At 43.2% G+C, this 27,085-nt stretch overlaps 1 protein-coding gene and 2 long non-coding RNA genes across 19 annotated transcripts in view; all 3 read left to right on the top strand.

The window, feature by feature from the left end:
* The window catches only part of LOC132959453 (protein unc-80 homolog), a 39,291-nt gene extending 23,677 nt beyond the window's left edge, over positions 1-15,614 (top strand). For 7 of the 17 annotated variants that reach the window (XM_061032452.1, XM_061032446.1, XM_061032451.1 and 4 more), the window contains 32 exons: positions 240-426; positions 726-857; positions 954-1,097; positions 1,208-1,308; positions 1,396-1,482; positions 1,570-1,753; positions 1,880-1,974; positions 2,149-2,238; positions 2,342-2,443; positions 2,565-2,745; positions 2,822-3,087; positions 3,168-3,302; positions 3,409-3,547; positions 3,665-3,761; positions 3,841-4,011; positions 4,101-4,193; positions 4,288-4,506; positions 5,260-5,490; positions 7,213-7,336; positions 7,416-7,541; positions 7,629-7,752; positions 8,014-8,220; positions 8,293-8,477; positions 8,557-8,722; positions 8,819-8,998; positions 9,092-9,239; positions 10,204-10,260; positions 11,206-11,287; positions 11,997-12,102; positions 12,419-12,439; positions 12,682-12,896; positions 13,231-15,614. In XM_061032452.1, coding sequence (XP_060888435.1) covers positions 240-426; positions 726-857; positions 954-1,097; positions 1,208-1,308; positions 1,396-1,482; positions 1,570-1,753; positions 1,880-1,974; positions 2,149-2,238; positions 2,342-2,443; positions 2,565-2,745; positions 2,822-3,087; positions 3,168-3,302; positions 3,409-3,547; positions 3,665-3,761; positions 3,841-4,011; positions 4,101-4,193; positions 4,288-4,506; positions 5,260-5,490; positions 7,213-7,336; positions 7,416-7,541; positions 7,629-7,752; positions 8,014-8,220; positions 8,293-8,477; positions 8,557-8,722; positions 8,819-8,998; positions 9,092-9,239; positions 10,204-10,260; positions 11,206-11,287; positions 11,997-12,102; positions 12,419-12,439; positions 12,682-12,896; positions 13,231-13,719 — 4,884 coding nt within the window. In that variant the 3' untranslated portion in view covers positions 13,720-15,614. The remainder of the gene's footprint in view (positions 1-239; positions 427-725; positions 858-953; positions 1,098-1,207; positions 1,309-1,395; positions 1,483-1,569; positions 1,754-1,879; positions 1,975-2,148; positions 2,239-2,341; positions 2,444-2,564; positions 2,746-2,821; positions 3,088-3,167; positions 3,303-3,408; positions 3,548-3,664; positions 3,762-3,840; positions 4,012-4,100; positions 4,194-4,287; positions 4,507-5,259; positions 5,491-7,212; positions 7,337-7,415; positions 7,542-7,628; positions 7,753-8,013; positions 8,221-8,292; positions 8,478-8,556; positions 8,723-8,818; positions 8,999-9,091; positions 9,240-10,203; positions 10,261-11,205; positions 11,288-11,996; positions 12,103-12,418; positions 12,440-12,681; positions 12,897-13,230) is intronic. The other 10 variants (XM_061032453.1, XM_061032441.1, XM_061032454.1 and 7 more) reach the window with 7 other exon arrangements.
* Positions 15,615-22,771: 7,157 nt separating this feature from the next.
* On the top strand, positions 22,772-25,057 carry LOC132959770 (uncharacterized). Its single transcript, XR_009667094.1, has 3 exons — positions 22,772-22,940; positions 23,247-23,345; positions 24,970-25,057. It is a non-coding gene; the product is annotated as an uncharacterized LOC132959770 (long non-coding RNA).
* An 852-nt stretch (positions 25,058-25,909) lies between these two features.
* On the top strand, positions 25,910-27,085 carry LOC132959581 (uncharacterized). Its single transcript, XR_009667044.1, has 4 exons — positions 25,910-25,977; positions 26,132-26,332; positions 26,644-26,683; positions 27,035-27,085. It is a non-coding gene; the product is annotated as an uncharacterized LOC132959581 (long non-coding RNA).

Raw genomic sequence — 27,085 nt, 5'->3', positions numbered from 1 at the left:
AGATGAATATGCTGGAGGAGAGTTACTGTATTAACGTGTTGTCCAGTCATTTTACATACAAAAAAAAATTGCTCCTCAGATAGAATAGCTGTGCAAACACATTCCTAACAGATAATAAAATGCTACTTTTGGACTAAATCTTGCACTCCCTCATTCTCAGTTTCTGTTTGTTTACACGAGCTGTCTGCAGTGTCCTGCCTCTGTGCCTACCCACTTCCCCCATGTCGCCTTTATTTCAGAAATCCTTCTCAGCGCGGGCCGTGTCGCGCTCCCACCAGCGGGCCGAGCACATCCTGAAGAACCTGCAGCAGGAGGAAGAGAAGCGGCGTCTGGGCCGCGAGGCCAGCATCATCACCGCCATCCCGGTGGCTCAGGAGGCGTGCTACGAGCCTACGTGTAGCCCCCCGCCTGAGCAGGAGGAAGAAGGTGGGGCTTGCAGACACACAGGCACAGATAACACAGAATAGGGGTGTTAATATTTACCAAATCAATGATTCAATCTAATAGTTGGTCACAAAGTTCATCTTCAAAGTAAGAACAAATGCAGCCTGATAAAGTGCACTATGTTCTCATTTAGATGCTGTTATATGTAGGGGTCAATCTTAGGTCATGTAGAGGACACCCAGCCTTCTTCTCTTCATGACATGGAGCATCCATCTTCAAACCTGTTTCGAACTGTCGATATCATGCTGTTGTTTCTGTATGTTGGACATTAATCCCGCCAGCAGAAGAAGTGGTGAACCTGACATCCCGCCGCCTGTCCGTCAGCCCGTCCTGCGCCTCCAGCAACTCCCACAGAAACTACTCTTTCCGCCGGGGCTCGGTGTGGTCCGTGCGCTCGATGGCCAGCGCAGAAGGTATGAAAAACAACCGCGTTTGTCCCGGGAAATAAAAACCTGTGTGTTTTGCTTCCTTAAATGACCTCCAAGAGGGGTTTCCTTTTTGTTGGGCAGACGAGGAGAACACAACAGAACACACTCCTACTCATCACATGCTGCAGCCGCCCCAAGCTGTCTTCCCAGCATGCATCTGTGCGGCGGTGCTACCGATAGTCCATCTCATGGAGGATGGAGAGGTTCGAGAGGACGGCGTGGCAGGTCGGTGCCTCGTTCCTTTTTATGTCATCAATGAGTTTGCAAATATAAGACATGCATTTACACTATGGTCTGTTTTCATGTCCGGAATATTCCCTCCATTGCTCCCTCAGTGAGCGCCGTTGCCCAACAAATCCTCTGGAACTGCCTGATTGAAGACCCCGCCCTCGTTCTCCGCCACTTCTTGGAAAAGCTGACAGTGAGCAATCGGCAGGTAGGCGAACATGGGAAGGACCAAAACAGAGTAAAAAAAAGTGAAGGATCAAATTCAGAGATGTGTTTCTAATCTTTGTGACGTCAGGATGAGCTGATGTACATGCTGAGGAAGCTGCTGCTCAACATCGGAGATCTGCCGGCGCAAACCTCTCACATCCTCTTCAACTACCTGGTAAAAACGCTAAAAGAAAAACCGCTCATGTTTTAATTACTTTAACCATTTTAACATCATTTTTCTGGATGCTACTATTCCTCCTAGGTGGGGCTGATCATGTATTTCGTGCGGACCCCGTGCGAGTGGGGAATGGACGCCATCTCGGCCACGCTGACCTTCCTGTGGGAGGTGGTGGGCTACGTGGAGGGGCTCTTCTTCAAAGACCTCAAACAGACCATGAAGAAGGAGCAGTGTGAGGTCAAGCTGCTCGTCACTGCGTCCATGCCAGGTTAACTTACAGACGCCGTTTGCTGATTGGTTCATTCAGGATCCTATGAGACCTCCGAGTCTCTCTTTATTAAAATCGATGTTTTTTTTTTTTTGTTTTTTTTTGTGTGTGCATTGTTGGGTGCAGGAACAAAAACTCTGGTTGTGCACGGCCAGAACGAATGTGACATCCCGACACAGCTCCCAGTCCATGAAGACACTCAGTTTGAAGCCCTGCTCAAGGTAAAAGCACCATTTATGAGGAAGCACTCTGAGGCTTATCATAAACAAGATAAGAAGGGAAAGAAAAAGCATCCTGCCGGGATTAAGTCGTGTTTAGACTTTTCAAAGTATTCAAGTCAAATTCATGCAAGTTGGAATTCAAAGATGCTGTGCTTTTGTTCCACTTCAAACTAGGAGTGCCTGGAGTTTTTCAACATTCCTGAGGCCAGGTCTGCACATTACTTCCTCATGGACAAACGATGGAACCTCATTCATTACAGCAAGGTAGAGACATGACCGACAAATGTCCCTTTAGAGTTTTCTTTCTTATAGCAGTTTAATCAAGTTTTCTTCCTCCCGTACAATGCTGCCCTCTATGTTTCCCCAGACTTATGTAAGAGACATCTACCCCTTCAGAAGATCAGTCTCTCCTCAGCTCAACCTGGTCCACATGCTGCCCGATAAAGGACAAGAGCTCATCCAGAAGCAGGTATAAGAGATGCTCTATACATCTGATCAACATCGAGAAGAAATGAAAAGCACAGTGAAAATATGGTCGACTTCTTCTCAAGTTTGTGCTTTTGTTTTCTTCAATCTTTCTTCTACTTCAGGTGTTTTCTCGTAAACTAGAGGAAGTCGGCCGCGTCCTCTTCCTCATCTCCCTCACGCAGCACATGCCGGCCGTGCACAAGCAATCCCACGTCTCCCTGCTGCAGGAAGACCTCCTCCGCCTGCCGTCTTTCCCGCGCACCGCCATCGACGCGGAGTTCTCCCTCTTCAACGAGCCACAAGGTGAGACGGACTCCCAACCTCTGAACCGATTAAAACCCTTCCGGTTGATGTGTTTGACCCTCCATCTTTTGCTCAGGTAAGGAGCTGTTTGGTTTGGACACCCTCCACAAGGTGCTGTGGATCAAGCTGCTGGAGGAGATGTTCCTGGGCATGCCCAGCGAGTACCCGTGGGGCGACGAGATGATGCTGTTCCTCAACGTCTTTAACGGGGCCCTGCTCCTGCACCCGGAGGACAGCGCCCTCCTCAGGCAGTACACTGCCACTGCCATCAACACGGCCGTTCACTTTAACCACCTCTTCTCCCTGAGTGGATACCAGTGGATCCTGCCCACCATGCTGCAGGTATGAAGAGTTCAGGATCGGTTTTTCTTCAGTTTATTATTTGTGTTGAGACTTAATCCTCCCTGTGTTTCCTCTGACAGGTCTACGCAGACTACGAAAGCAACCCTTTACTGCGGCAGGGCATCGAGTTCTGCTGCCGCCAGTTCTACATCCTCCATCGCAAACCGTTTATCCTGCAGCTGTTTGCGAGCGTCGCTCCGCTGCTGGAATTCACTGTAAAACTTCTACATGCACACGACATGGATATTTGAAGTTTTGCGGTCATTCTTGCTTCCTATGTCTCATTTTTTTATATTGAATGTGTCTGTCTTTATCTACCAGACCAGCACCAGTACCGGCCTGTCTAAAGGCGTGTCGGCTCAGTGTCTGTTCGACCTGCTGGTCTCTCTGGAGGGGGAGACTCAGGACTCCTTGGACGCTCTGGAGCTGGTCAAGGCTGAGAAACCTCTACGCTCTCTTGGTGAGTCCTAAAAGTTATCTAAACAGAAGTGTGAAACATTTGAATTCTAAAGCTTCTGTGAGAAACTTTAGGGTTTTGTCTCTCATCTTAAATCTCATATTTACTCTGTTGTCGCAGATTTTTGTTATGGTAACGAGGATTTGGCCTTTTCGATCAGCGAGGCCATCAAGCTGTGCGTCACCGTGGTCGCCTACGCACCTGAATCTTTTCGGAGGTACGGGCGTCACTTCCTCTCTTTGACTCTTCAGCTGCTTGCAAAGCTTTTTTTCTTAAAACGTGGGCCCCTTCCGCAGTCTCCAGATGCTGATGGTGCTGGAGGCCTTGGTCCCCTGTCACCTCCAGAAGCTGAAGAGCAACACCATGACGATGGAGTCGGCCTCGGCTGCCCGGGACGAGATCGCAGCCATCGCCGCCCTCGCCACGTCGCTGCAGGCGCTCCTGTACAGCTCGGAGGCCCTCACAAGGTCCGACCTCAGCACATGCAGTAGAGTTAGACGCTGCGGAGCTGCGTCAAACGCGTTTAATTGTCTCCATCTCTCCTCCTCCTCCACAGACCCATGACAGCTCCACAGCTGTCCCGCTGTGATCAGGGCCACAAGGGAGGAACTGCAGCTAACCACGCCATGTCAGGAGGCGTCAACACCAGGTCAGAACGACCACATTAGCATCAGGAGAGACACAAACTCACCTTAGATTTGAAACCGAGACTGAGGTCCTTGTTTGTTCTCCAACAACTCCAGGGACAACCTCCACCTGCTGGAGGAGGGTCAGGGCATGCCCCGGGAGGAGCTGGACGAGCGCATAGCGAGGGAGGAGTTCCGCCGGCCGAGGGAGTCCCTGCTAAACATCTGCACCGAATTTTACAAACACTGCGGGCCGAGGCTGAAGATCCTGCAGAACGTGGCCGGGGAGCCGCGGGTCACGGCTCTGGAGCTGCTCGACATCAAGTCGCACATGAGGTGAGGACGTCTACTCATGACTGCTTACGTTTTAAACATACTGTTTACTTTGATTTATAAGTTGAAAGTGTTTGTGACAAAACTTTCCTCTGCAAGGTGCTTGAAATCCATCATCCATCATGGCTTAATATTTACAGTGGATTCTACTTTTTGTACTCAACCTTAAAGATTCCATTCAGTCAGGTTCATTTATGAGATTCTTCATTTCAAATCAAACGTTTAAACATTAAAGAGCAGAGCTACAAAGATTGCAGCACACGTTTCTTACTACAAATGAGCAGAATGGATGATCATCTGACCCGGTGGTTAACAGCTTATTCATGGAGTTTTTATGTTGGAGAAAAGTGAGTTTATCTTTGTGACGAGCACTCGTTCAGAAACAGTAAGTGAATGAATTCATTTGTGGATCTCTAGACGGTTTATAGAGTACATCTTGATCTTGTTTTTGAAGTACAAATTTCAGAGAAATGACTTTGATTTGAATATTTCATGATATTGAAGCAGTTATTTGAGGAATTTTGGCTTCTTTTGAGACAAATCAACTTTTTTATCTTCATATTTATTCTTTATACTGACACTTTGTCAACCTATTGAAGATTCATCAAATCTCCACATTTTTCATGTTTTGTTGTTTTGACCCGCAGCTGGTCTTTTGGTGTGAGGAGGAGAAAAATGTGCTATTGTGCTACGACGTGCTCTTCATTCGTGCTGAAGGTGTGTGTGTGTGTGTGTGTGTGTCTCTCTGCTTCCCAGGCTGGCTGAGATCGCCCACGCCTTGCTGAAACTGGCGCCCTACGACACCCTGACCATGGAGAGCCGCGGGCTGAAGCGCTACATCATGGAGATGCTTCCCATCACCGACTGGTCGTCCGAAGCCGTCCGCCCCGCCCTCATCCTCATCCTCAAGAGGCTGGACCGCATGTTCAACAAGATTCACAAGATGCCAACGCTCAGGTGCGCTCGCCCACAGGCACTTTGCACCAGGTCTGTTGAATACGATCCTTTTTTTTTTTTTCTCCGTTTTCCTGTGAGTGTATCGTGCTGTGCCGGTGCCGTGCTGTGAACTGTAGATAGACGGCTTCTTGGCACTGCCCTCTGTAGCGCTGCCTTCGTGGTGCTGTAACCGTAAGTGCTGCTGCTGTGGTGTGTTGTTGTGCGAGCGTGTGTGTGAGAGCCTGTGTGTGTGTGTGTGTGTGAACAGAGTTCAAAATCCTGAGGCGGATGAGTGAACTAACAATAGATCAGCGTCAGTGTTCCCTTAAAGTCCAGTCTTATGTCATGGAAACAAAGCATGTTTTCTATCTGTTGCATCTAAATCTTTGAAACCATTTAAGTAAAAATCAAACCATATGGACCTTTTTCAACACCATGGTGAAAGAATAGAAGACATTTCTTGTTATTAATTCCCAGACAAACTCCTGCACACTGTCATTATTACTCTCTGTCTTTCGCTCAGTTAAAAATAAGACTAAAGATCTGACGTTTCTTAAAGCTTCAATCATTTGTAATGCTGTTGATCGTTAAAATGACAACGTTTGTATTTCTTTTCTGCATTAAAAAAAAAAAAAAAACAGCAACTTTGTAGCTATGATGTGCTGCAAACCATTTTCCCACTTTGCTCTGAATAAAATAATTTCAAATAGAAAAAGAAAAAGTCGTTTTAAAGCACGTGATATGGAAAAGTATTAAAGTATCGAACATTTAGAAAACCTCATTACATATGAGAAACATGGAATATTAAAATGTGCATTCAAAGTTTCACAAAAAGCATTTGTTATGATTGAAATCCAAGATAGTGAAAAAGTCTCTTTGTAACAATAAGGTCATTTTCATCACCACTACAGATCCAGTCGTCTTTAATACCTCTACCTTATTCCTATTTCTGTACATGAATACGTTTGTTTGAACATTTGTATTCATATTAAAGTATTTCTGATTATGCTTTAAATCACATTTCATTCATCAGCTGCTGCAGCTGAAGGAGGAAAACAGAGGAGACACATTTAGTGAGAATCATTTTAAAACGTACCAAAGCAAATGTTTTTATTCGGTCTTTAGATGTGTCTCAAACCAAAGTAAACCAAAAGTACCAGCTGTGGTCTTCTGAATATTTATGGTGGTGTTAATGTTTAGATTTGAACCCTTTGGTAAAATAAATGATGAAGTTTGTTACATGAACAATCCCATTAGTCTTCATAGTGTGTATGTGTGTGTGTGTGTGTGTGTGTGTGTGTGTCTGAGAGAGACATCTTAGTTCCTCAGAGCTGTTATAGAAACAAAATATGATAAATAATGACGAGTAAAATGTTCAAAATCAATGAAAATGTGACCTTTTCTGTGACTCAGGACTGCGTGGCTCAGAGGGAACTCACAGGTGTGTGTTGTTTTTGAATACCAGGATGTGTCACTGCAGTGTTGAGCTGGCTGTGTTTGTGGGCTTCGCTTTATATCTCCTTCATATTCAGTATATGCTGTGGGTATTGATCACAGTTGTGTAGCGGATGATGTTATGGTGGAAAGTGTTCGTAGAGCCGTAAGTGTTCAGAGACATTTAATATTCATTTAATGCCACGTTGGAGAAGTGAACATCCTTACTTCTCTGTCTCGACGTGAGTGTGTGACGCTTGCTTCAAAGCATTTAATTTACTCATGACATTGTGTTTTATTTGGGTGCGGGGTGGTGTTGTATGGGTGGGTGTTCTCCAGGAGACAGGTGGAGTGGGAGGCGGCCAGCAGCCTGATCGAGGGGATCTGTTTAACTCTGCAGCGACAGCCAATCATCTCTTTCCTCCCACACCTTCGCTCGCTGATCAACGTCTGCGTCAACCTGGTATGAAACCGCACAAACTGTAACATTCCTCCCATGGGACGTCTGATCTTTGAGTGTTTCTTTTTTTTTTTTTCGTCAGGTGATGGGTGTGGTCGGCCCCTCCAGCGTGGCAGACGGGCTCCCTCTTCTCCACCTCAGCCCGTACTTGTCTCCGCCGCTGCCCTTCAGCACAGCCGTGGTCAGACTGGTGGCTCTGCAGATACAGGTGGGCCTTCAGCCTCACCCAGTCATCACCTGCACATGTTTGTCGTCGTCTCACCCCCCCCCTTGTCATTCTCGTCCAATGCTCTAGGCCTTAAAGGAGGACTTCCCGCTCAGTCACGTGATCTCGCCGTTCACCAATCAGGAGAGGCGAGAAGGGATGCTGCTCAACCTGCTCATTCCCTTTGTGCTCACCGTGGGCTCAGGAAGCAAAGGTAAAGAAAACTCGATCTTCTGTCCGAGCTCAATAAAGGCATTAAAACAAATGTCACATCATGTTGGTTGTGCTCAAGTTTTACAAAAAAAACTACACATGGAACAGAAGCAGAAATATATGTGAGGGTTGGTATCTTAATTTGGAGTTCCCTCAAAAAAACGAAAACTTGCACCAGCTTTTACTTCCGCCGAGGTGAAACTGTACCATCCCAAATGTTCAAACAGTTAGTTTTTAATGATGTCTCCTCTCCCCCTTACAGACAGCCCCCACCTGGAGCAGCCGGAGATCTTCCTGCTCCTCCAAACGGTCATCAACATCCTCCTGCCCCCTCGCATCATCTCCACCTCCCGCACCAAGAACTTCATGCTGGACGCCTCCCCGGCTCACTGCTCCACCCCGGGCGACACCGGGAAGGACCTGCGCAGGGAGGGCTTGGCCGAGTCCACCAGCCAGGCCGCGTATCTGGGTAGGAATGAGAAACGGCAGCATTGTTATCCGCTGTGGTTCCTTTGCTGTTCTCATTGTCGTCCGTCTGCAGCCCTGAAGGTGGTGTTGGTCTGCTTCGAGCGCTCGTTGGGGAACCAGTGGTACCGGCTGAGCCTGCAGGTGAAGGAGATGGCTCTGAGGAAGGTGGGCGGCCTCGCCTTCTGGGACTTCATTGACTTCATCGTCCGAACCAGGATCCCCATTTTCGTCCTGCTGAGACCCTTCATTCAGTGCAAGGTAACTCACCTGTTCCCTCCCTTCCGTTGACTTCTCCTCTGGTGTTTCTCTTACTAATCCATGTGTGTTTGCTTTCCAGTTGTTGACTCAGCCCGCTGACTCTCAGGAGGAGATCACAGCTCGTCACCACATCGCCGACCAGCTGGAGAGACGCTTCATCCCGCGACCCCTCTGCAAGAGCTCGCTGTTTGCAGAGTTCAACAACGAGCTGAAGATCCTGAAGGAGGCTGTGCACAGCGGCTCAGGTCAGACTGAAACATGAACGTCTATCCCTTGATTTGTTTTGTCGGCTTTTTTTTTTTTTTACTCTGAACGACTTTCTGTTTGATTCTATATTACAGCCTACCAAGGCAAGACATCGATCAGCACTGTGGGGACTTCTACGTCAGCGTATCGCCTCAGTTTAGCCACGATGTCGCGCTCCAACACAGGCACCGGCACCGTTTGGGAGCAGGAGAGCCAACCGTCGCGCCAGCCGTCACAGGACACGCTCAGCCGCTACGACGAGGACGATGAAGAGAGTCAGAAAACGCTCCGTTTCGCTTCCAAAAAAAAAAAGTCCTTTATTGCATTTGTAGAAACCCCCGACTGAACTCATTTGTCGTCCCCTCCAGATGACTCCATGAGCATCCCCAGCGTGGTGAGCGAGCACGAGGCCTTCCTGCCTAGAGTGATCACGCAGCGCCGCTTCTCCAGCCACGCCACCGGCTCGGCCGCCTCGCAGCCCGACGCTCCCCGGCCCACCATGCTGCCCAGCCACAGGTGACGGTCCCGACCTGCACCGCACACACGCACGCACACGGAAACACACAAGAACACGGATACGTTTGACATTTTCTAAACACTGCTACGGTTGAACTCAACGACCCAACAAGACGATTTCTTTTTTCCAGAGCAGGCTCTGACTTGAGGAAATGTTCATGTATGATTCCAACACAGACTGTACATGAGAAGTGGACAGAGCCAACGTGACCACATTCCTTAGTTTGCTGTGTGTTGCTTTAGTTGACCATTACTGAGACTGAGTCAAATATACACTGAGGTATCAAAACAACTCAGAATCTGCAGAATCGCCCCCTGCTGACTATTTAAATGAAACGCGCCTTGAAGGCTTTTTGTCTCCCCTGTCACGTAGACTTCTTCCACTTCTCATACACAATCTACGGTTTCAAATCTTGGCTTCTTTATGAAACATTTAAGATTTACATTTTGAAGAAAGATCGACCAATCATGTCTCACAACCACAGCCATTTTTTTCTGTATATCTCTGTTGATTTATGATGTTTTTTTACTCTGCAGTCTCAGAGCTACAGAAGCCCTGAAGGGACATGCTGCCATACAGCTTATTTAGCTTCATTTCCCCCCCTGTGAGAACGAGTCATTTCAGGTTGTTTTTACTGATCTACTGTCTTTGTCATCTCGAGGTAACGATACTGGTTTGACTGTAAACCAGTGTGATTACCCCGAGGCAACGAGAAACACAGGTGTAGATTTTGTGAAAACAGCAGAAATGTACTCGTTGTCACAAGAAAAATGGAGTCAAATAAAATGTCCTCTAAGGGCTTCCGTACAGAGCGGCATTATGACTCTAGAACTTGGTAAGAATGAAGCTGTTAAACCTCCCTCGCCCCGCTCTCGGGGCTCAGGGACATGGGGCGATGATGGACCTCGACTACACATCTTTAAACTCCCCCCTTCTCCCCCCTCCGCCCCCCCCTTTTTACAGTGAACCCAATGTGCTAGATGAGTCCCAGGGCCTTCTGCAGGAGGGTAACCTCTCTAGGTACAGTGGGCCTCTCTCTCTCTGTGTCCCATTGGTGCGTTTCTTGCATCTGTCCGGGAGGGGCGTCGCCTCGGGACGGCCTGCTCTACTGGCCGCCTCGCCGTTGATCACTCATCCACATCCGATCAAATCACCACACCTCCCCCTCACTCCTCCTCTCCCCCGCCCCACTCCTCTGTCTCTTCCTCTTTTATGTGTGTGGGTCCGGTCTGCCTGTTTCTATCCCCCTTTCCTCCACACTGACCCTCATCTTCCTCAGCTCATCTGCTGCGCTATCCTAACCAGGCCTCTCCCCCACATCCAAAAAAAGAGTGCCCCCTCCTCCCTCAATCCCAGGGCCAGGGAGCTCTGCCTCTGTTCCTCCTCTGTGGGTCTTTAGAGTTGATGTGCCATCCACCAAAGTCAGCCTCTCTCCCATCGGTTGCCATGGTGTTTCATACTGTTTACGTGTCTATCAGGCTTCTTGCTGATCAAATTGGGCGTCCTACTCTGGATACCAATCTGTAGGGGCAAGGGGGAACTGGGGTGGCAACCATAAAACAAGGACACTTTAGTTCAATACTTTGTTCAATTGAACTATTTTTAATTGAAATGATTCCACGTTTGCATTGAAAATCAGGAATTTAAAATAAAGAGCTGTCTTATTCTTTGTCAGCGTTGCTGCTCCAGCCCCTACTGTCCCCTGTTGTGTTCTCGGTGTACAAATCATGGCGGCGCTGTTTATTTCTGCTCTGTGATTGGCTGTCTTGTAACAAACTGTGTGTGCCGTGTAGTGAGTGATTTGGTAGAATAGCAGCGACTTGTTGTTTAAAAAGGTGTGGTGAGTAGAGAAGCACAGTGGGAGATACTGAACATCCGTTCATGTTGAATGTTGTTGTGTCTTTTGTCTGTGTGTGTGTGTGTGTGTCTGTGTGTCTGTGTGTCTGTGTTGATTGGTTCCTTCAGGGTTGCGAGTGTGCAGAGTGAACCGGGCCAGCAGAACCTCTTGATCCAGCCTCCGCTCGGAAGAAAGAGAGGACTCAGACAGGTTTGGACCTCAGCGTTGTGCTTATTCTTTATCTTAGAATCAGATGAATACATGTGCATATTTTATGTCAAAATAAGAATTGAATTGTTGCCCTAGTGTGCAAGAAAATACAACAGAAAACAAAGGATTTACATCCAATAAAACAAGGAATTATTGATTTTGTTTAACCATGTTTTGAGCACTTTGTAGTTATTTTAAAAAAAAAATGTAAGCAATTTTAAACATTTTTCTCATGATTTAAGAAATATGTAGTTTTAAAGGCACTTTGTAGTTCTTTTTATAACACAAGTTAAGCACTAAGTATGTTATTTAAACCCCTTTGTGGTTCAACGTGACAATTTAAACCCTAACCCTGATAAAAAAAATCATTGCTGCCTCTCCTCTGTTCATGTTGAATCTCAAATTCAGTTAAATTGTGAAGGAAAAAATGTCACATTAACCTTAAATTCAGTGCAAATAGTGGAACACAAAATCCCACCTGGCTGCCATTGTGAAGCAACATACGAGGTGTTTACACTTGACTTTCTATGTAAGAATGTGGAACATAAAAAAAGTCTGTGTGAATAAATGAACCAGGGAATGAATTATTCTTTTGCGCAACGTGCATGGGTACAAGACAGAAATCATTTTTTGTTCAACACATGAAGATAAAGAAGTGAATACTGATAAGAACTTTGCACTCTGTTGCTTAATTTTGTCCGTCCTGCAGCTGCGGCGCCCCCTGCTGTCCATCCCAAAGAATGAGCCGCGCGGTCGAAGTGGTGCGAGGCTCTCCACGACCCGCAGGAGCATCCAGCCCAAGAACAAACCTCTGGGTAACAGCGCACAAGTCTTCACCTGTGTCACTGCTCAGACTGTTTCATTGTTGTCAAATGTTTAAAATAAGGATGAAGAACTCATTGAAAAACAGACAGACTTACCCCGCTGCACTTCAGATCACGCACACAACAAACCCAACGTGTTGTGTTCAAACCCTCACGTTGAAATATTGAAAGTGAGTGTGCTGACTTGAACTGAGCCGTCCTCCCCTCTCCCCTCTGTCTTTGTTCCAATGCTGTTTGTTGATCCACCGTTCACCAGACTGACTCTTCTCACTCTGTTCTGTCTCATGCCTTTTGTTTCAAAATAAAGAAACTTTATTGGACTGTGAAGGTGAGACACGTACTCGCACCCCTTCCTCTCCACCCCGCAACGGCCCGCTCCCTTTCTCTCTGCAACCACACCCCAATAGGGCGCTCTGCATGTCTGTCTTGCATTCCCTCCCGTCCCCTGCCTCCCCCTCCTGCCCCCCCCCCTCCTGTCCTGTGTTCACAAGTGGCTAATCTAAAAAAAAAAAGAAAAAAATCCCGCCTTCTGTTTATTTCACCACGTGCACGTCCGTGTGTTTCCCGCAGCGCACGGAGACCAAAAGAGGTCAGTGACATTTACTGAGAGTCAAGGCCAGCAGGCGTCCACAGGGGTCAGCAAGCCCCCGACTCCCAACACCACGGAGCCGCCGGCTGACGGCAGGAAGGCCAGTCCGACCCTCTCCAAGTCGCCGACGCTGGAGGTGCCCTCTGTGTCGTCTGCCACCGTCACTGCAGACCTGCACAGCCCGGCTCACACACAGGTAGGAGCATGTGTCGATACCTGTTGTTTGAAGTCGTTTCAGATTCAAATTTAAGATTAGACTCATAAAGCTAACTCAGGAAAATGTCCATTAGTCGTGCTTGCCCTTCTTCCCCGGTCACTCATTCACTTTCAATCAAACCAGCCCTCCTCAAGCGTTACTGACTGAACAACATACCAGCGTTTTCTTTAATGCATGATTTTGATCTGAGGAGGGAGGAAAGATGTTTAATAAGTTTCTATGTGTCCTCACAGCTTGAAATACACAATGATAGGGGGCACATTTTCAATCATCACGTTCAACAGGCTGAACTACTGAAGTGTTTGTCTCCCAGGTGCCTGCAGCCATCAGCAGCAAAGAGAAGAGGGAGCAGTGGGGGCTCCGCAGCAGCCTCTCCCCTCCCCCCTCCTTCTCCCGCCCCTCCACCCCGACACCCCCCTCCAGAACCTGCTCCCCTCTCCCCCTCTCCAAAACCTGCTCCCCTCTCCCCTTGTCCCGCACCTCCTCTCCCCTCCCTCCCCCGCTGCCCGTGCTGGGCACAGCACCTGCCCCGGGGCCTCCGCCTCCACCTCCTCTCCCGCCCGCCCCGCTCCTGCCTCCCCCGCCACCGGGTCCGTCCAGGATCAGAGAAAGCCCCGGGGACGAGGACACCACGGCTCTGCTCCCTCGCAGCGACGCCCTGCTGCAGCTCAGCGACGACGAGGGCACGGAGAACCCCCTCCTCACGCCGCTGCTGTCCCGTCCCTCACCCCGGCGGTCACCCCGCCGCTTGCCACTCCCCCTCTCCCCGGTCGACTTGGACCTTGATGAATCCCACGTGTGAGGAGGGCAACAGGTGTATGTTTTCTATCTGTCGCCCAATCCAAACCCCATTCAAGAAAACTGTAATTTTCAGAAAAACAGGGAGGCTGTGCCGCACAAATCTCTAAATATTTAAGAGCAAAAACAGAAAATGCACATTTAGATTTGATGGACTTACAATCTAAAGTACATTAAAAGAAAGGGAATGAACAGACAGAAGAATTGTGGGAACTTCCTCTTATAAAGTGTCTAAACCCACTTAGTTTGTTTCTTTCATATATATTCAAATTCTGTTTCCCCCTCAGACTAAACCTCTGCTTCTCTGTCTGGGTGTCTAGTTCAAACACTCAAATCCATCCACACAACAGTACCCCTCTTTCCTCTCTCTGTCGGTCTCTCGTCAGATCCTTTTAGTGTTCGAGTCAGTCGTCATGGTAACCTATCCTGAGGGTTGAATGTATATTTCAGCAGCATCTACCTGAGTACTCCTCTCCTCTCCGATAGAAAAGTTCAATCATGCTGGATTTGTGTTGTTCTGTTCAAGTCTGAGATTTATTTTTGAAATATATATCATGCTAAAAGAAATGATTTATAACCATGACAAACATGTTCAGGGGAAGATATTCAAAGAGATTAACTTATGAAACACTTATATGAAGAGCCATCCTAAAGTAAAGATGATATGGTATGGTATTATAAATAAATATGTACACTTAAACTTTATGTGAAATATTAAACAAGAGACAGAAATCACTTTTATATCGAAGAAGGTGATCGTGAGTATTTCTGAATGTTGACAAAGTAAATGTTTGTGGAAGAAGAAGTTTAACTCTTATCCCGAAAGGACAGGAAACTGGGTTTGAGTTCTTTATACGTCTGGCTTTTATATTAAGAGGGGCTTTCCGTCGCAAACATTCAAAGCTCCAAATGATGAAGAAAGAAGAAGTACATTTATACACAGATTCACTTGAGAGAGATGTAGAATACAGCTCAACGCTCGCTCCTTTAAACGGATGATTTTAATGTGTTTACGTGTAAAATAATGAATCAATATCCCCATTTACAGAAGTTAATCTTCAATCATGTTGAATGAAGTGGATGATCATTAAAAGTGTGTTTCTACTCCACAAAGTCATGTCATTCAACGGCTGGAATGTGCCTCGACGAGGACTGAAACAACCTTTAACTTGTTGAGTGTGCAGTTTATCACACTTATGGTACATCTCATTAACATCGCGTGTCTCAACAGAATATTTGATTCGTGACCAAAGACTGTCAAGGCTGTATTTTAATTTGTGTCTCAGTGTCTCTTCTTCTTCTTCTTCTTCACAAACAATATCGAACAGAAGATGTCCTGTGATGTGTGTGTGTGATGTGTGTGTGTTACTCTTCTCTTGATGCAGTAGATAGCTGTGACCTCGTTGCTCATTTCATGCCTTAACAGAGAAACATCAACACGTCTGTATATAAATATATTTAACACGATCTGTCTGCTGAAAACCTCATACCTCCATAACGTCCACTCTTAAAGAGATCATGTAGGTGTTGGGAAGTAGATGTGGATATCCTGTTATATTTAACATTATTTATTTTTGTATGTAAACAATGCAAATATTGCCATTAACAATAACGACGTTTCTAGACATCAGATATGTGCCATATTCCACGCCAACGCACTGTGAGTGATTCTCCTCTCTCTGCTTTATGTCAGCGCTGTTTTGAACATTTTTTTTAAATCTGAGATTCGTTAGACACACGCCATGCTTACATGTCATCATCCGTCTTTACACATGTTTTTAGTCAGAGGGCCGTTGAACTGTTGAATCTGAGTTCCCTTTAAGTGTATCTTGTCTGTCAATTAATGTGTGAATCAGAATCAAACTGCAGTCTATCAGAGCATTTCTAAATAAATATCTATAATAAATGGATATTGTTTACGATGTTTGTCGGGTTTTGTGGATTTAAGCGTGCTAAAAAAATACTCACAGGAAATACAGTTAAAGAAGAAACAGTTACATTTTATTTAAGTGCATCAAAAGTACTTTGAAATAGACTTATGTGTGCATGCTGTGTTGTGTTTTGACCACATGGGGGAGTTGAGGAGCAGGACATCCATTTTTCCACACGTGTGGCGGAAAAGAAAGAACATTTTTCTTTATAATGTCTTTAAATTGTGACGCAAAAATGAAAACTATAATATGGATCTAAAATATATTGTTGCAGGAAGTTGTCATTAATGTGCACTGAGCTGCTGCAGGCTTCACACCAGTGGAACTAAAAGCGACATCATAAAAGTATAAAAGAGAAACACACTTTTAAGTCACATTTATGAACGTAATTGAAATACGTGATGCATTCAGGGCCACACATCCTTTTTGTCTGTCATAATCTAAGTCACCTGCATCTTTTTCTAAGACTAACGAGTCCTCTATTGACCAAGACGTGTAAGAACAACCCTTCCCACCAGATGGCGCTGTTTCTCCATCAACATAAGTGCTGGTTAGACGGAGTCGGGTATGGCTGGCTTTTCGGTGTTTTACTTAATTTTGTTATTGTTATTGTGTCTCCTAATTCACAATGAGTTCTCTACGTCGATACGACCTTTACCTGGGAGTGACACGCCCAACGTCACTTCCGCTGCTGCGCATCACGCTCAGGTGTGCTCCTCAGGTGCGCCAAAGTTAATATCGACCCTGTGACCACTCGAGCGGATGACGGGTGTCCGAGTTTGGATGAAAATGCTGCGAAAAGAAGAATTGAAGACGAAGGAGAAGAAAAAACGTGTTTGTATGTTTGTATGCTAATGCTAATGCTAACTGAACCATAACAACATCGTCTGTCTGAGAGATTCAACCAAAAGTGAAGAGAAAGTTGTTGTTTGAACTCAACATTCAGGGTTTTCTTCTTGTTTCGTTGTACAGGTGTGTGCAGGTGTTTCCTCGCTCTGTGCTGTAGCTCTGAGGTAAAATGATTTTCTAAACATTACTGTTCACAGAGCTCAGAGATTAAATGTTCATCTTGATAAAGTAATATGAATAAACTTCATTTATTTTATTTAAAAGTAAAAGCTCTTCATCCAGCTTTCTGTGTTTAATTTACTCAAAGAAACAGCAGGCTGATTAATTTATTATTTAAGTGCAGTAACCAACAACTAACCACCAGAGGGCGCCCTCTCTATATAAAGTGATTCATAAACGATATAATGTATTTATTTTAAACCTTTAACTTTAATTAGAGTTTTTGTGATAGTTAATTTTGTAAGTCAGTAAAGTAATTGGATATTTAAGATTACATCATTGTATGGTAAATTAGTTATATTAAATCTGCATTTTTACCTTTTAGTTAATTAAATTAGTTTTTTAGTTTTTCTTAATGAAAATACCACAAACCTTTTTATTGATTGAATTGAAATGATCAATTTGATTAAATCAAATCAAATATTTGATATAAGAGTACATCTTACAGCTCAATGAGATAGTTCAGATTAAACACATAAATTAAAAGGATTATATATAGTTCATTGATAATATCACAGATCAATTACAACTCTGAATATATATTATATATATATATGTATAGAGCATTTTCTTTCCCCCCAAAGCTCGATCAGGTTAAAGGTAAACAAACTTGTAGAACTTATAATATAAGATAAATCTGTTAAGATGTTTCTTAAGACCTTATACTTCATGTTTCTATATTATATTCTACATTTAAACTTTGAATTTAAGTTTGCTTCGGTCTCATCCAAAAGCCTTAAAGTGAAGTTAAACACAGATAATTTACAGTGAATGATGAAACTCAGGTTTATTCCAATCATCAATGTTGTATGATCACAAACATTTTCTGAGTTTTATTAACTTGATGAACTAAAATTAGTTTTTCTTCTCCAACAGGAACTCTGTTGACGTCTTCCAGGAGGATCCCCCGTCGGTGGCCGTCTTCCTGCTCAGGTAGGAGACTCAAAGCTTTCTTAATGTTTTATTATGTTCCAGGTTTTAGGTCTTATAGATGTTTAGACTCAGTTATTTTAATCATTTGACTTCATCCTTTTTGATCAGCTAGAAGTTGATTTAGAGTTGAGGAACATCAGGTGTTTAATGTAAAACTACATTATTATTTTTTAATCTATAAGGTATCGTTAGTCGACAGCTTATGTTAGCTACATAGCATTATGTGTTTTTGTATGTTGATGTTAAAGCTGATTTAAGGAGTTATGACCTCCTTTAGACATGGACATCCAGTGCTGGTATTACTTCCTGATCTAACGTTATCCTGAAGGTAGCATCAGTGTCCTGAATGTTAAAGTGAACTATTTTCCCTGAAAATGATTTGAATCACTTCTCCTTTGACGGGTTAAAGAGAGTTTAACTTTTAACAGGACACTGATGCTACCTAGATCAGGAAGTAATACCAGCGCTGTATGTCCATGTCTAAAGGAGGTCATAACTCCTTAAATCTGCTCAACATACAAAACTGATAACACTTTGTAGCTAACATCAGCTGTTGACATCGATAAGACCTCAAACCTGGAACATAATAAAACAACATTAAGAAAGCTTTGAGCTCCTACCCAATGGGGCTGGAGGATAGTGGGGGTAGTAGTGTAGTAACCCCCTCACCTGTGACACCTTATTGTATTGTGCTGATGTAACGTGTCATCATGAGGTCATCATGTCTGTTCAATATTTTATTGTAATAAAACTACTGCTGTGTCCATTTTGGCACATTTCTTTAGAGTGCTACTCACACGTTTAGCTGTGTTGCACATTCCATGAATGCACGATGCTTACAAGTTATACCTCGTTGTAAAGGTGACCGATCAGGCTTTCCAACAATATAAAATACAACACCAATTAGTATTATTAAAGAAATAATTGACAAAATAATGTTTCCAAACTTTTTGAGGAGTTTATTTCCAACAGTTATCAAAGCCACAGAAATCCTTCAGAATCAGCTTTATTGGACAGGTATGCTTTAACACACAAGGAATTTTACTTTAGTAAACTGAGCTCTCGTTGTACAAAGGTATAATATTAAATATCAACAATAAACTAATAAACAAAGACGAATATGTACAATGCTGAAGTAAACATGAGGTAGTTTTTACATTCAAAAGTGTGTATATGATCATTTAAATAATATATGTATATTCTACTAAGAGAATTGTAACATCCTTCATTTTAGAGTTGTTGCAGGACGTGTCAAACTGGCTCAAAGTAAGTGACAAAGGAAGGATATCACATGAAACACGGTTTAAAAGGAAGTCAATTTATTATCAAATAATCATAATTATGTAAATCAGTCATGAATGCAATGTGTGGATGAGTGTAGTGTTGTAAAGTGGGAACAAAAGCAAACCAGTTGGTGGAGGCCTGGGAGAAAGAGAGGGGAGACACGTTAGACTGGAAGCCACTTATAAGCAGAGTCCTGATGGACTCAGGTGTACCCAGGTGGACTAACGGCCTTCCTGACTCCACCTGCTGTCTGCCAAGTCAGGAAGACAAACAAATGTAGACTTGAACAAAACAACACACAGATCCAGCATCTATCTCTGTGGCTCAGGAGATAGATGGAGGACTTGGAGTCTGGAGGTCGTGGGTTCGAATCTTATCAGGACTCAGTGAATTTTAAAGGTGTTGGTCCTAAATGAAAGACTCAAGAGGAGAAACATCGTGAAGCACCTGCCAGTATGGATCTACAGGAAAGACACACACACACACCATTATCTTAAAGGTGTTGGTCCAAAGGAAAGACTCAAGAGATCTGAGAAACATAGTCAAGCATCTGTCTCTGTGGCTCAAGAGATAGGTGGAGGACTTGGAGTTCGGAGGTGGTGGGTTCGAATCCTATCAGAACTCAGTGAATTTTAAAGTCTAACATCTGAAATGATGAAGATAAATACGCCCGGAGCACATATCATAGTGTGAAGATATCAGTAGTGTAGTGGATAAGATTGCGGTTTCCAACCTCTGTAGGTGGTGAGCATAGGTTCAAATCCCACTGTGTCTGGTGATGGAGGATTGGAATCTTATCAGGCAAATTTTAAAGTGAAAATCTGAAATGACGATGATAAATACGCCCGGAACACATCACCAAGTGGTAAGGGATCGGTGGTTGAGGGGAATTGTCCTTGAATCTGCAACAGGTAGACGCTGGTTCAAGTCCAGCTTTCACAGCATTGGTACCCGGAACAGCCAGTTCCCTGTGGTGTTTTATGAGTAACACAAGTACGGGGTTATGAGAAAGAAAATCAAGTGTGTCTGAAGTTTTGTGAACATGTCAGACCCTTTTTTAAAGTGTTGGATGACTTAATGTACTAAATATAGTGTACTAACCTAAATTCATTGATCATCCATTGTTCCCACCATGACATAAGATTTTATTTATTATATATACACATATGGTCAATCATATATTAGGAGAATATGGTTCAAAGTTAAAAGGAGCATCAGTGAAGTCACTAGAGACACTGTTTACATGATGTGAACACCAAGAACACCTCTCCTCTCCCTGGATCATTCAGGGAACAGGAAGTTATAAAGGAAACAGGAAGTTGACGGTTCTTTCGTCAATCTGCACACAGCAACAGAAATGTAAGTTCATTTACTGAAGTTAAGGTTTAGCATTAGCATGTAGCTTAGCATTAGCAACAACTTGTATTAGTTTATTGTTTGAATTTATATAGAACTTTGGTAATGACTAAACTTCTTGTGTCTTGTAGTTTTCACTCCTTCAATCTGGTGAAGAAATCAAAAGAGGAGATCATCTCTTTGCTCCCTTCAGGTACAGCTCCTGAAATTCAAACACAAAGTTTACATTTAGTTTGGACTGACAAACACAAAGTTTACATTTAGTTTGGACCAACAAAGACAAAGTTTACATTTAGTTTGGTCCAACAAACACAAAGTTTACATTTAGTTTGGACCAACAAAGACAAAGTCTACATTTAGTTTGGACCAACAAAGACAAAGTTTACATTTAGTTTGGACCAACAAAGACAAAGTTTACATTTAGTTTGGACCAACAAAGACAAAGTCTACATTTAGTTTGGACAGAAAGTCTACATTTAGTTTAGACCGACAAAGACAAAGTTTACATTTAGTTTGGACAGACAAAGACAAAGTTTACATTTAGTTTGGACAGACAAAGACAAAGTTTACATTTAGTTTGGACAGACAAAGACAAAGAGGTTCCTCATTGAACACATGTGAGTATGTAGAAATGAAAAGGTCTGGTTCATCTATCTGTAGAGAGAAGGTTCAAAATGTTTGATTTGCATTTTAAATTGAATTCATTCAAAATAAAATTGTTTGTTGAAGCTGTTTCAATCGTCTTCTTTCTGTTTAACACCCCGACATGTCATGACTCAAACTCAACTCTGTTAGTCAAACATCACTCACCAAACTCATCATACTGAAGGTGTACAGCTGCAGAGACGACAGACACGGCGGCTACATGCTAATGCTAAGCTACATGCTAAGGCTAAGCCACGTGGTATGCTACATCAGATGCAATACGTCACAAATTATAACAAGGCTAATGTTAAGCTACATGCTAATGCTAAGCTACATGCTAACGCTAAGCCACGTGGTATGCTACATCAGATGCAATACGTCAGAAATTATAACAAGGTTAATGTTAAGCTACATGCTTATGTTAAGCTACATGCTAATGCTAAACCTTAACTTCAGTAAAGGAACTTACATTTCTGTTGCTGCCTGCTGTGAGCAGATTAAAGAAAGAATCCTCAACTTCCTGTTTCCTTTATAACTTCCTGTTGATAAATCCAGAGCACTTCCTGTTAATAACCAGAGCACTTCCTGTTGATAAATCCAGAGCACTTCCTGTTAATGACCAGAGCACTTCCTGTTGATAAATCAAGAGCTACAGATTCACAGACAGAAGAAGACCGATGAGTTCAGACGTTCAGAAACAAAGCTACATGGACAGACAGGTGATCAGGTGAACTCGATCTTTCACTGAGTCCATTTGAACTTTTGTGATCTGTTGGTTTGGTGACCTCAGCATCGTTAACAAAAAAAGGCCAATCAGAGTCCACAGTTTGAAGGTCTCGGTCTGGGACTAGAAGGAAAAAACATGAAATAACTTCACTCCCCGGTTACGACCACAACCTTCCCGGTGTTAAGTGAGTAAAAGGTCCCCTGCACACACACATATTTGTGACTCTGTGTGGTCTTAGTGTGGTCTTGACTACAACACTACCCTCAGCTGAGTTCAGACAACGAGGACCAAAAGCTGTTGGGTTTTTAAATGACATGACACTTTAAATGAGGGGATGAAATACTCAGCACAGTCTGCTGAAGGCCCTTCAGATCCTCTGATCTGATCCTCTGATCATTCAGCAGTCTGGACAGAAAATGTGGATGACTTGAGGACACACATACTAATGAATAATGGAGATGTGATGTGTTAGCTGGTACATACATGAGCTTCTGTAGTGTTGCATCTTTCTCCAGCTGTCTGTCATGAGTCTGCTCCAGTAACAGGCCCTGGTTGAAACAAAAAGGAGGAAAATAAAATGTATAATGTGGCCAGGGTTAATGTTGCTGTCTGCTTGAATGTATGAAATCTGGCACTTCTAATTGAAGTAGTTTATGATTGTAAATGAATGAGCTCGTCCATCATCCTCTGCTGGTCTTGGATCTGGTCTCTGAGGCGGCTGAGCTGCTTGTGGTGAGCTGGTTCTCCAGCTGCTCCTCCAGACTTTTGTGGAGATGTATAAACGGATTTGTGTCCTCACCTCGATGTCCTCGTCTCCATAATGTCTCCTTGTCATTGGCCTGAATGTTTGTGTGGGCGTCGGCCTGCGTGCTCTCCAGCTGTTTGCTGCGGTTCACCAGAGACTTGACCTCAGACTTCATCTTGCTGATGTAGAGCCGAGCTACGGTGAACTGCTCCTCCACCGCTGAGCCGTTCCCCTTTGACTCTGAGGACTGAGGATGAGAGGGAGGTTACAGACACACACACACTCACGTAAAACAGTCTGTATGTTTCTGCAGAACTCAAGATGAACACTTTCTCCTAAAACATATCTGTACCGTCTTGTGCTCGTCTGCCAGCTGCAGGTTGGTCTGATCTCTCTCCTCCACCTCTTGGCTCTTCTGGTCGTAGTTGACGGCGAGCTCCTCCAGCGCCTGCAGCACCTCCTTCACCTCCTCCTTGGCCAGCTGGTTCTCCGTTTGCAGCCGGCACAGCTCCTCCTGGGAGGGACGTGGGGTCAGAGTGAGTTCATGCAAAAATGATCATCCTTATGAAATCCATATTTAAATGAAAATATATAACAGCAGATATTTCTTTTGTATTTCATAGGCTGAGAGACAAACCTCCTCTGGTCCATCTTCTGCTCCTTGAGTTTGTCAGCCAGACACTGTTGGTTGATCTCATCATCCTGTGAATTATTACAAGAAAAGGACATCAAGTAATAATAATTAAATTAATAATAATAATTGAGAAAATGAAAGTATTTGTATTTAGTTTGAATCTTTAAGCAGGTTGTCTTCTAATGTTGTGTCTTGTCTTTGACTTTAGTCTATTCTTGTCTTCCAGCTGTTTGTACAGGTTGCTGATGTCCTCCTCGTATTTGCTCCGCTCGTGGCAACAATATTATTTGACTTTTCTTTCACAAAGGTAAGAAGTATTTTCAGTTGAAAAAAACAGTTAGTTCATTTAAAATGAGTAATGTATCAGAATGTATCATTTACTTTTCACGTATTGTACAATCCTGTAAATGAGCCATAGATGCTCCTAAAGTAAAAGTCTGTGATATTCTGTGATCACAGACTGTGATATTACCAATGAACTTAATATTATGTTTGAATGTTAATGGAGCACATAAGGTAGGTGAAGAAGACTTATGAGCATATGAAAGCAACCTTTTTAACTTGTAAATGTTTCCTTTTAATTTATGTGTTTAATCTGAACTATCTCAATGAGCTGTAAAATGTACTCGTATCAAATATTTTAATCCTAATCAAAAAAAGCAGTTCAATCAAATTAATCATTTCAATTCAATCAATAAAAAGGTTTGTGGTATTTTCATTAGAAAACCAAAGGAAAATAAACTAATTAAATTGATTAAAAGTTTGAAAAGTAAAATGAAGGAAAAGGTCTAAAGTAAAAATGCAGCTTTAATATAAATAATTTAGCAAACAATGATGTAAGACTCTAATTAAAGTTAAAGGTTTAAAATAAATACATTATATCGTTTATAAATCACTTTATATAGAGAGGGCGCCCTCTGGTGGTTAGTTGTTGGTTACTGCACTTAAATAAGAAATGAATCAGACTGCTGTTTCTTTGAGTAAATTAAATACAGAAGGCTGGATGAAGAGATTGTTGTTTTATTTACCTTTTAATTGTTGTTTTATTTACCTTTTAGCTGTTGTTTTATTTACCTGTTAGCTGTTGTTTTATTTACCTTTTAGCTGTTGTTTTATTTACCTTTTAGCTGTTGTCTTGGTTACTTGTCAGCAGTTGTTTTATTTACCTTTTAGCTGTTGTCTTGGTTACTTGTTAGCTGTTGTTTTATTTACCTGTTAGCTGTTGTTTTATTTACCTTTTAGCTGTTGTTTTATTTACCTGTTAGCTGTTGTTTTATTTACCTTTTAGCTGTTGTCTTGGTTACTTGTTAGTTGTTGTTTTATTTACCTTTTAGCTGTTGTCTAGTCTTTAATGTTTGTTGTTTTTATCTTTCAGCTGTAGTTTTGTTTAGTTATAGATTTAGTTTAAAGTTGTATTGTCCGTTTTCTTTGATTTGTGTGTTGGATGAAACTTACTTAACTTACTTAATATAATGTACTAAATAAAATGTACTTACTAACTTTTTTTTTTAAACAACATACTAACCTAAATTCATTAATGGTCCATTGTTCCCACCATGACATAAGATTTTATTTATTATATATACATATGGTCAATCATATATTAGGATAATATGGTTCAAAGTTAAAAGGAGCTCAAGTAAAATATGGATCATCAGTGAAGTCACTAGAGACACTGTTTACATGATATGTGAATAAATATGTGATAAAAGAAACTATTTATGTAGAAATGTCACTGTCTGCCTCTCCTCTCTCTGGATCTAGGTCATTGCTGAGTCCAGCCAGTGAGGCTCCAAACCTCCATGGAAATGTGAACAAAATGAGAGAAGATGCCGGTTTGAGGCGAACACACACAGACTGCACTGATGGTGAGAACTGGACGCAGATATCCATTTTAAAACCTGCAGGTTAGCGTGTGTTTTGGGTGCGAGCTGAACTGTACCTGTAGGTCTGTCTTGATGAGCGAGGCTCCTGCTTGGACCAGATAATGACAGATAGTTCTTTGACACAGGGACGCAGCTCGGTGAAGGACCGTCTCCCCCCTGGTCAACAGAAGAGAGAGAGAGAGCGCGTCAGATTACAACATCTGACAACATCACCCGAGGAACAGACATCAACGGTGTCTGCTGCTTCTTTTGGTGTCTTGTGTTTATGATGGCACATATATCATCACATATAGACTGAACAGAGATCAGAGCACAGATACAGACACAGCATCATCATCTACACTCCGTTAACATTTACATAAAGTGTTTAGCATTTTAAAAACCTCATGGTTTCAGTTCAATGTTAGATGTTTTCAAGCACAAATAGAATCTGTACTTACTGCAGTTTTTCTGTAACGACTAAAAACTACTTAAAAGGCAGGGTTGGTGATTTTCTCCAGATCCACTTTTTAAGATTGTGGTTGAAATTGTCTTTTGGTCCTAACAATGAAAGCAATGAGCTGAGGTCTGCTTCTGGGTGCAGACGCAGCACTGAGGGAATGCTACTTTTAGAAAATGACCAACCCTGCCTTTAACCCAGACAAGACTCTCTCTTACCTGCTTTTTGTAAAGTGTCTTGAGATAACATTTGTATTGAGTTCTACAAAATAAAGATTGATTGAACTGACTTATTGTTTTACAAGCCTGTCATTGAAAGTTTCACATTTATTCAAACACTAGAATACAGAAAGAACAAAACAACATATTCCTATTTTGAAACAAACTACATACATACCTATGTTGAAAAGAACCCACATACATTCATTAATGGTAAATAAAACAACTACTAAGGATTATTTTAATGAGCTACACATGGTGCAATAGCACCCCCTGTTGGCCTGTCAGAGACTGCTACCGGAAGTGACTGTTCAAGCCCCGCCTATAAAGGAAACAGGAAGTTGAGGGTTCCTTCTTTAATCTTCAAGTCTGCACACAGCAGGCAGCAACAGAAATGTAAGTTCATTTACTGAAGTTAAGGTTTAGCATTAGCATGTAGCTTAACATTAGCAACAACTAAGCTTTCTTTTGTCCTGTATTAGTTTATTGTTTGAATTTCTTTATATAGCACTTTGGTAATGACTAAACTAAATGTTCTTGTGTCTTGTAGTTTTCACTCCTTCTTCAATCTGGTGAATAAATGAAAAGAGGAGTTTGTCTGACTGTCAACCTACGTGCACCAAACACGTGGAGGACTGTACACATACCTGTGGAGGATGTAGAAGACCATCTCTTTACTTCCTGCACTGGCAGCGTGATGACGTCACCTGCAGCCGGACGAGTCGAGTGACGTGAGGTCGGCTCCCTCCAGGTGGTGCGGCGGCTCCCTTCGGGTGGTGCGGCGGCTCCCTTCGGGTGGTGTGGTGGCTCCCTTCTTCAGGTGGTGTGGTGGCTCCCTCCTTCAGGTGGTGCGGCTCCCTCCAGGTGGTGCGGTGGCTCCCTCCGGGTGGTGCGGCGGCTCCCTTCGGGTGGTGCGGCGGCTCCCTTCAGGTGGTGCGGTGGCTCCCTCCGGGTGGTGCGGTGGCTCCCTTCAGGTGGTGCGGTGGCTCCCTTCAGGTGGTGCGGCGGCTCCCTTCGGGTGGTGCGGTGGCTCCCTCCGGGTGGTGCGGTGGCTCCCTTCAGGTGCGGCTCCTGCAGCTGATGATTCAATTCAAAGACACGTGTGAGTATGTAGAAATGAGGTCTGAAACTGTCACTCACCTTCTTTAAGTCTCTGTTCTTCACACACTCAACCAGCAGCTCTACAGAGAGAATGTTAAAAATGTTTGATTTGCATTTTAATTAAAAATAGAAACTGTTTTAAGTTTGTTCAAGCTGTTTCAATCGTCTTGTTTAATGTAAATGATTTTCTATTAGGATACATGCTTATTGCTTAATATTAACTTTCATTCATCAGTCCATTTTTATTCACTCATCTCCAAATCACAAAAGTTATCTCCAGACACTCTACAATAACTAACATTTGGTAAGTTTAAACTAATTGTCATGTGTTTTTTGTTTAAAACACTTTTAGGGGCAGCCTGACCAAAGCAAGATGAAGAGCTGTTAACATTTATGCTACACC

This window comes from Labrus mixtus, chromosome 24 (genome assembly GCF_963584025.1).
Source record: "Labrus mixtus chromosome 24, fLabMix1.1, whole genome shotgun sequence".
NCBI lineage: Eukaryota > Metazoa > Chordata > Actinopteri > Labriformes > Labridae > Labrus > Labrus mixtus.
The sequence above is the reverse complement of the archived record's forward strand: the minus strand, read 5'-3'. Positions and strand labels throughout refer to the sequence as shown.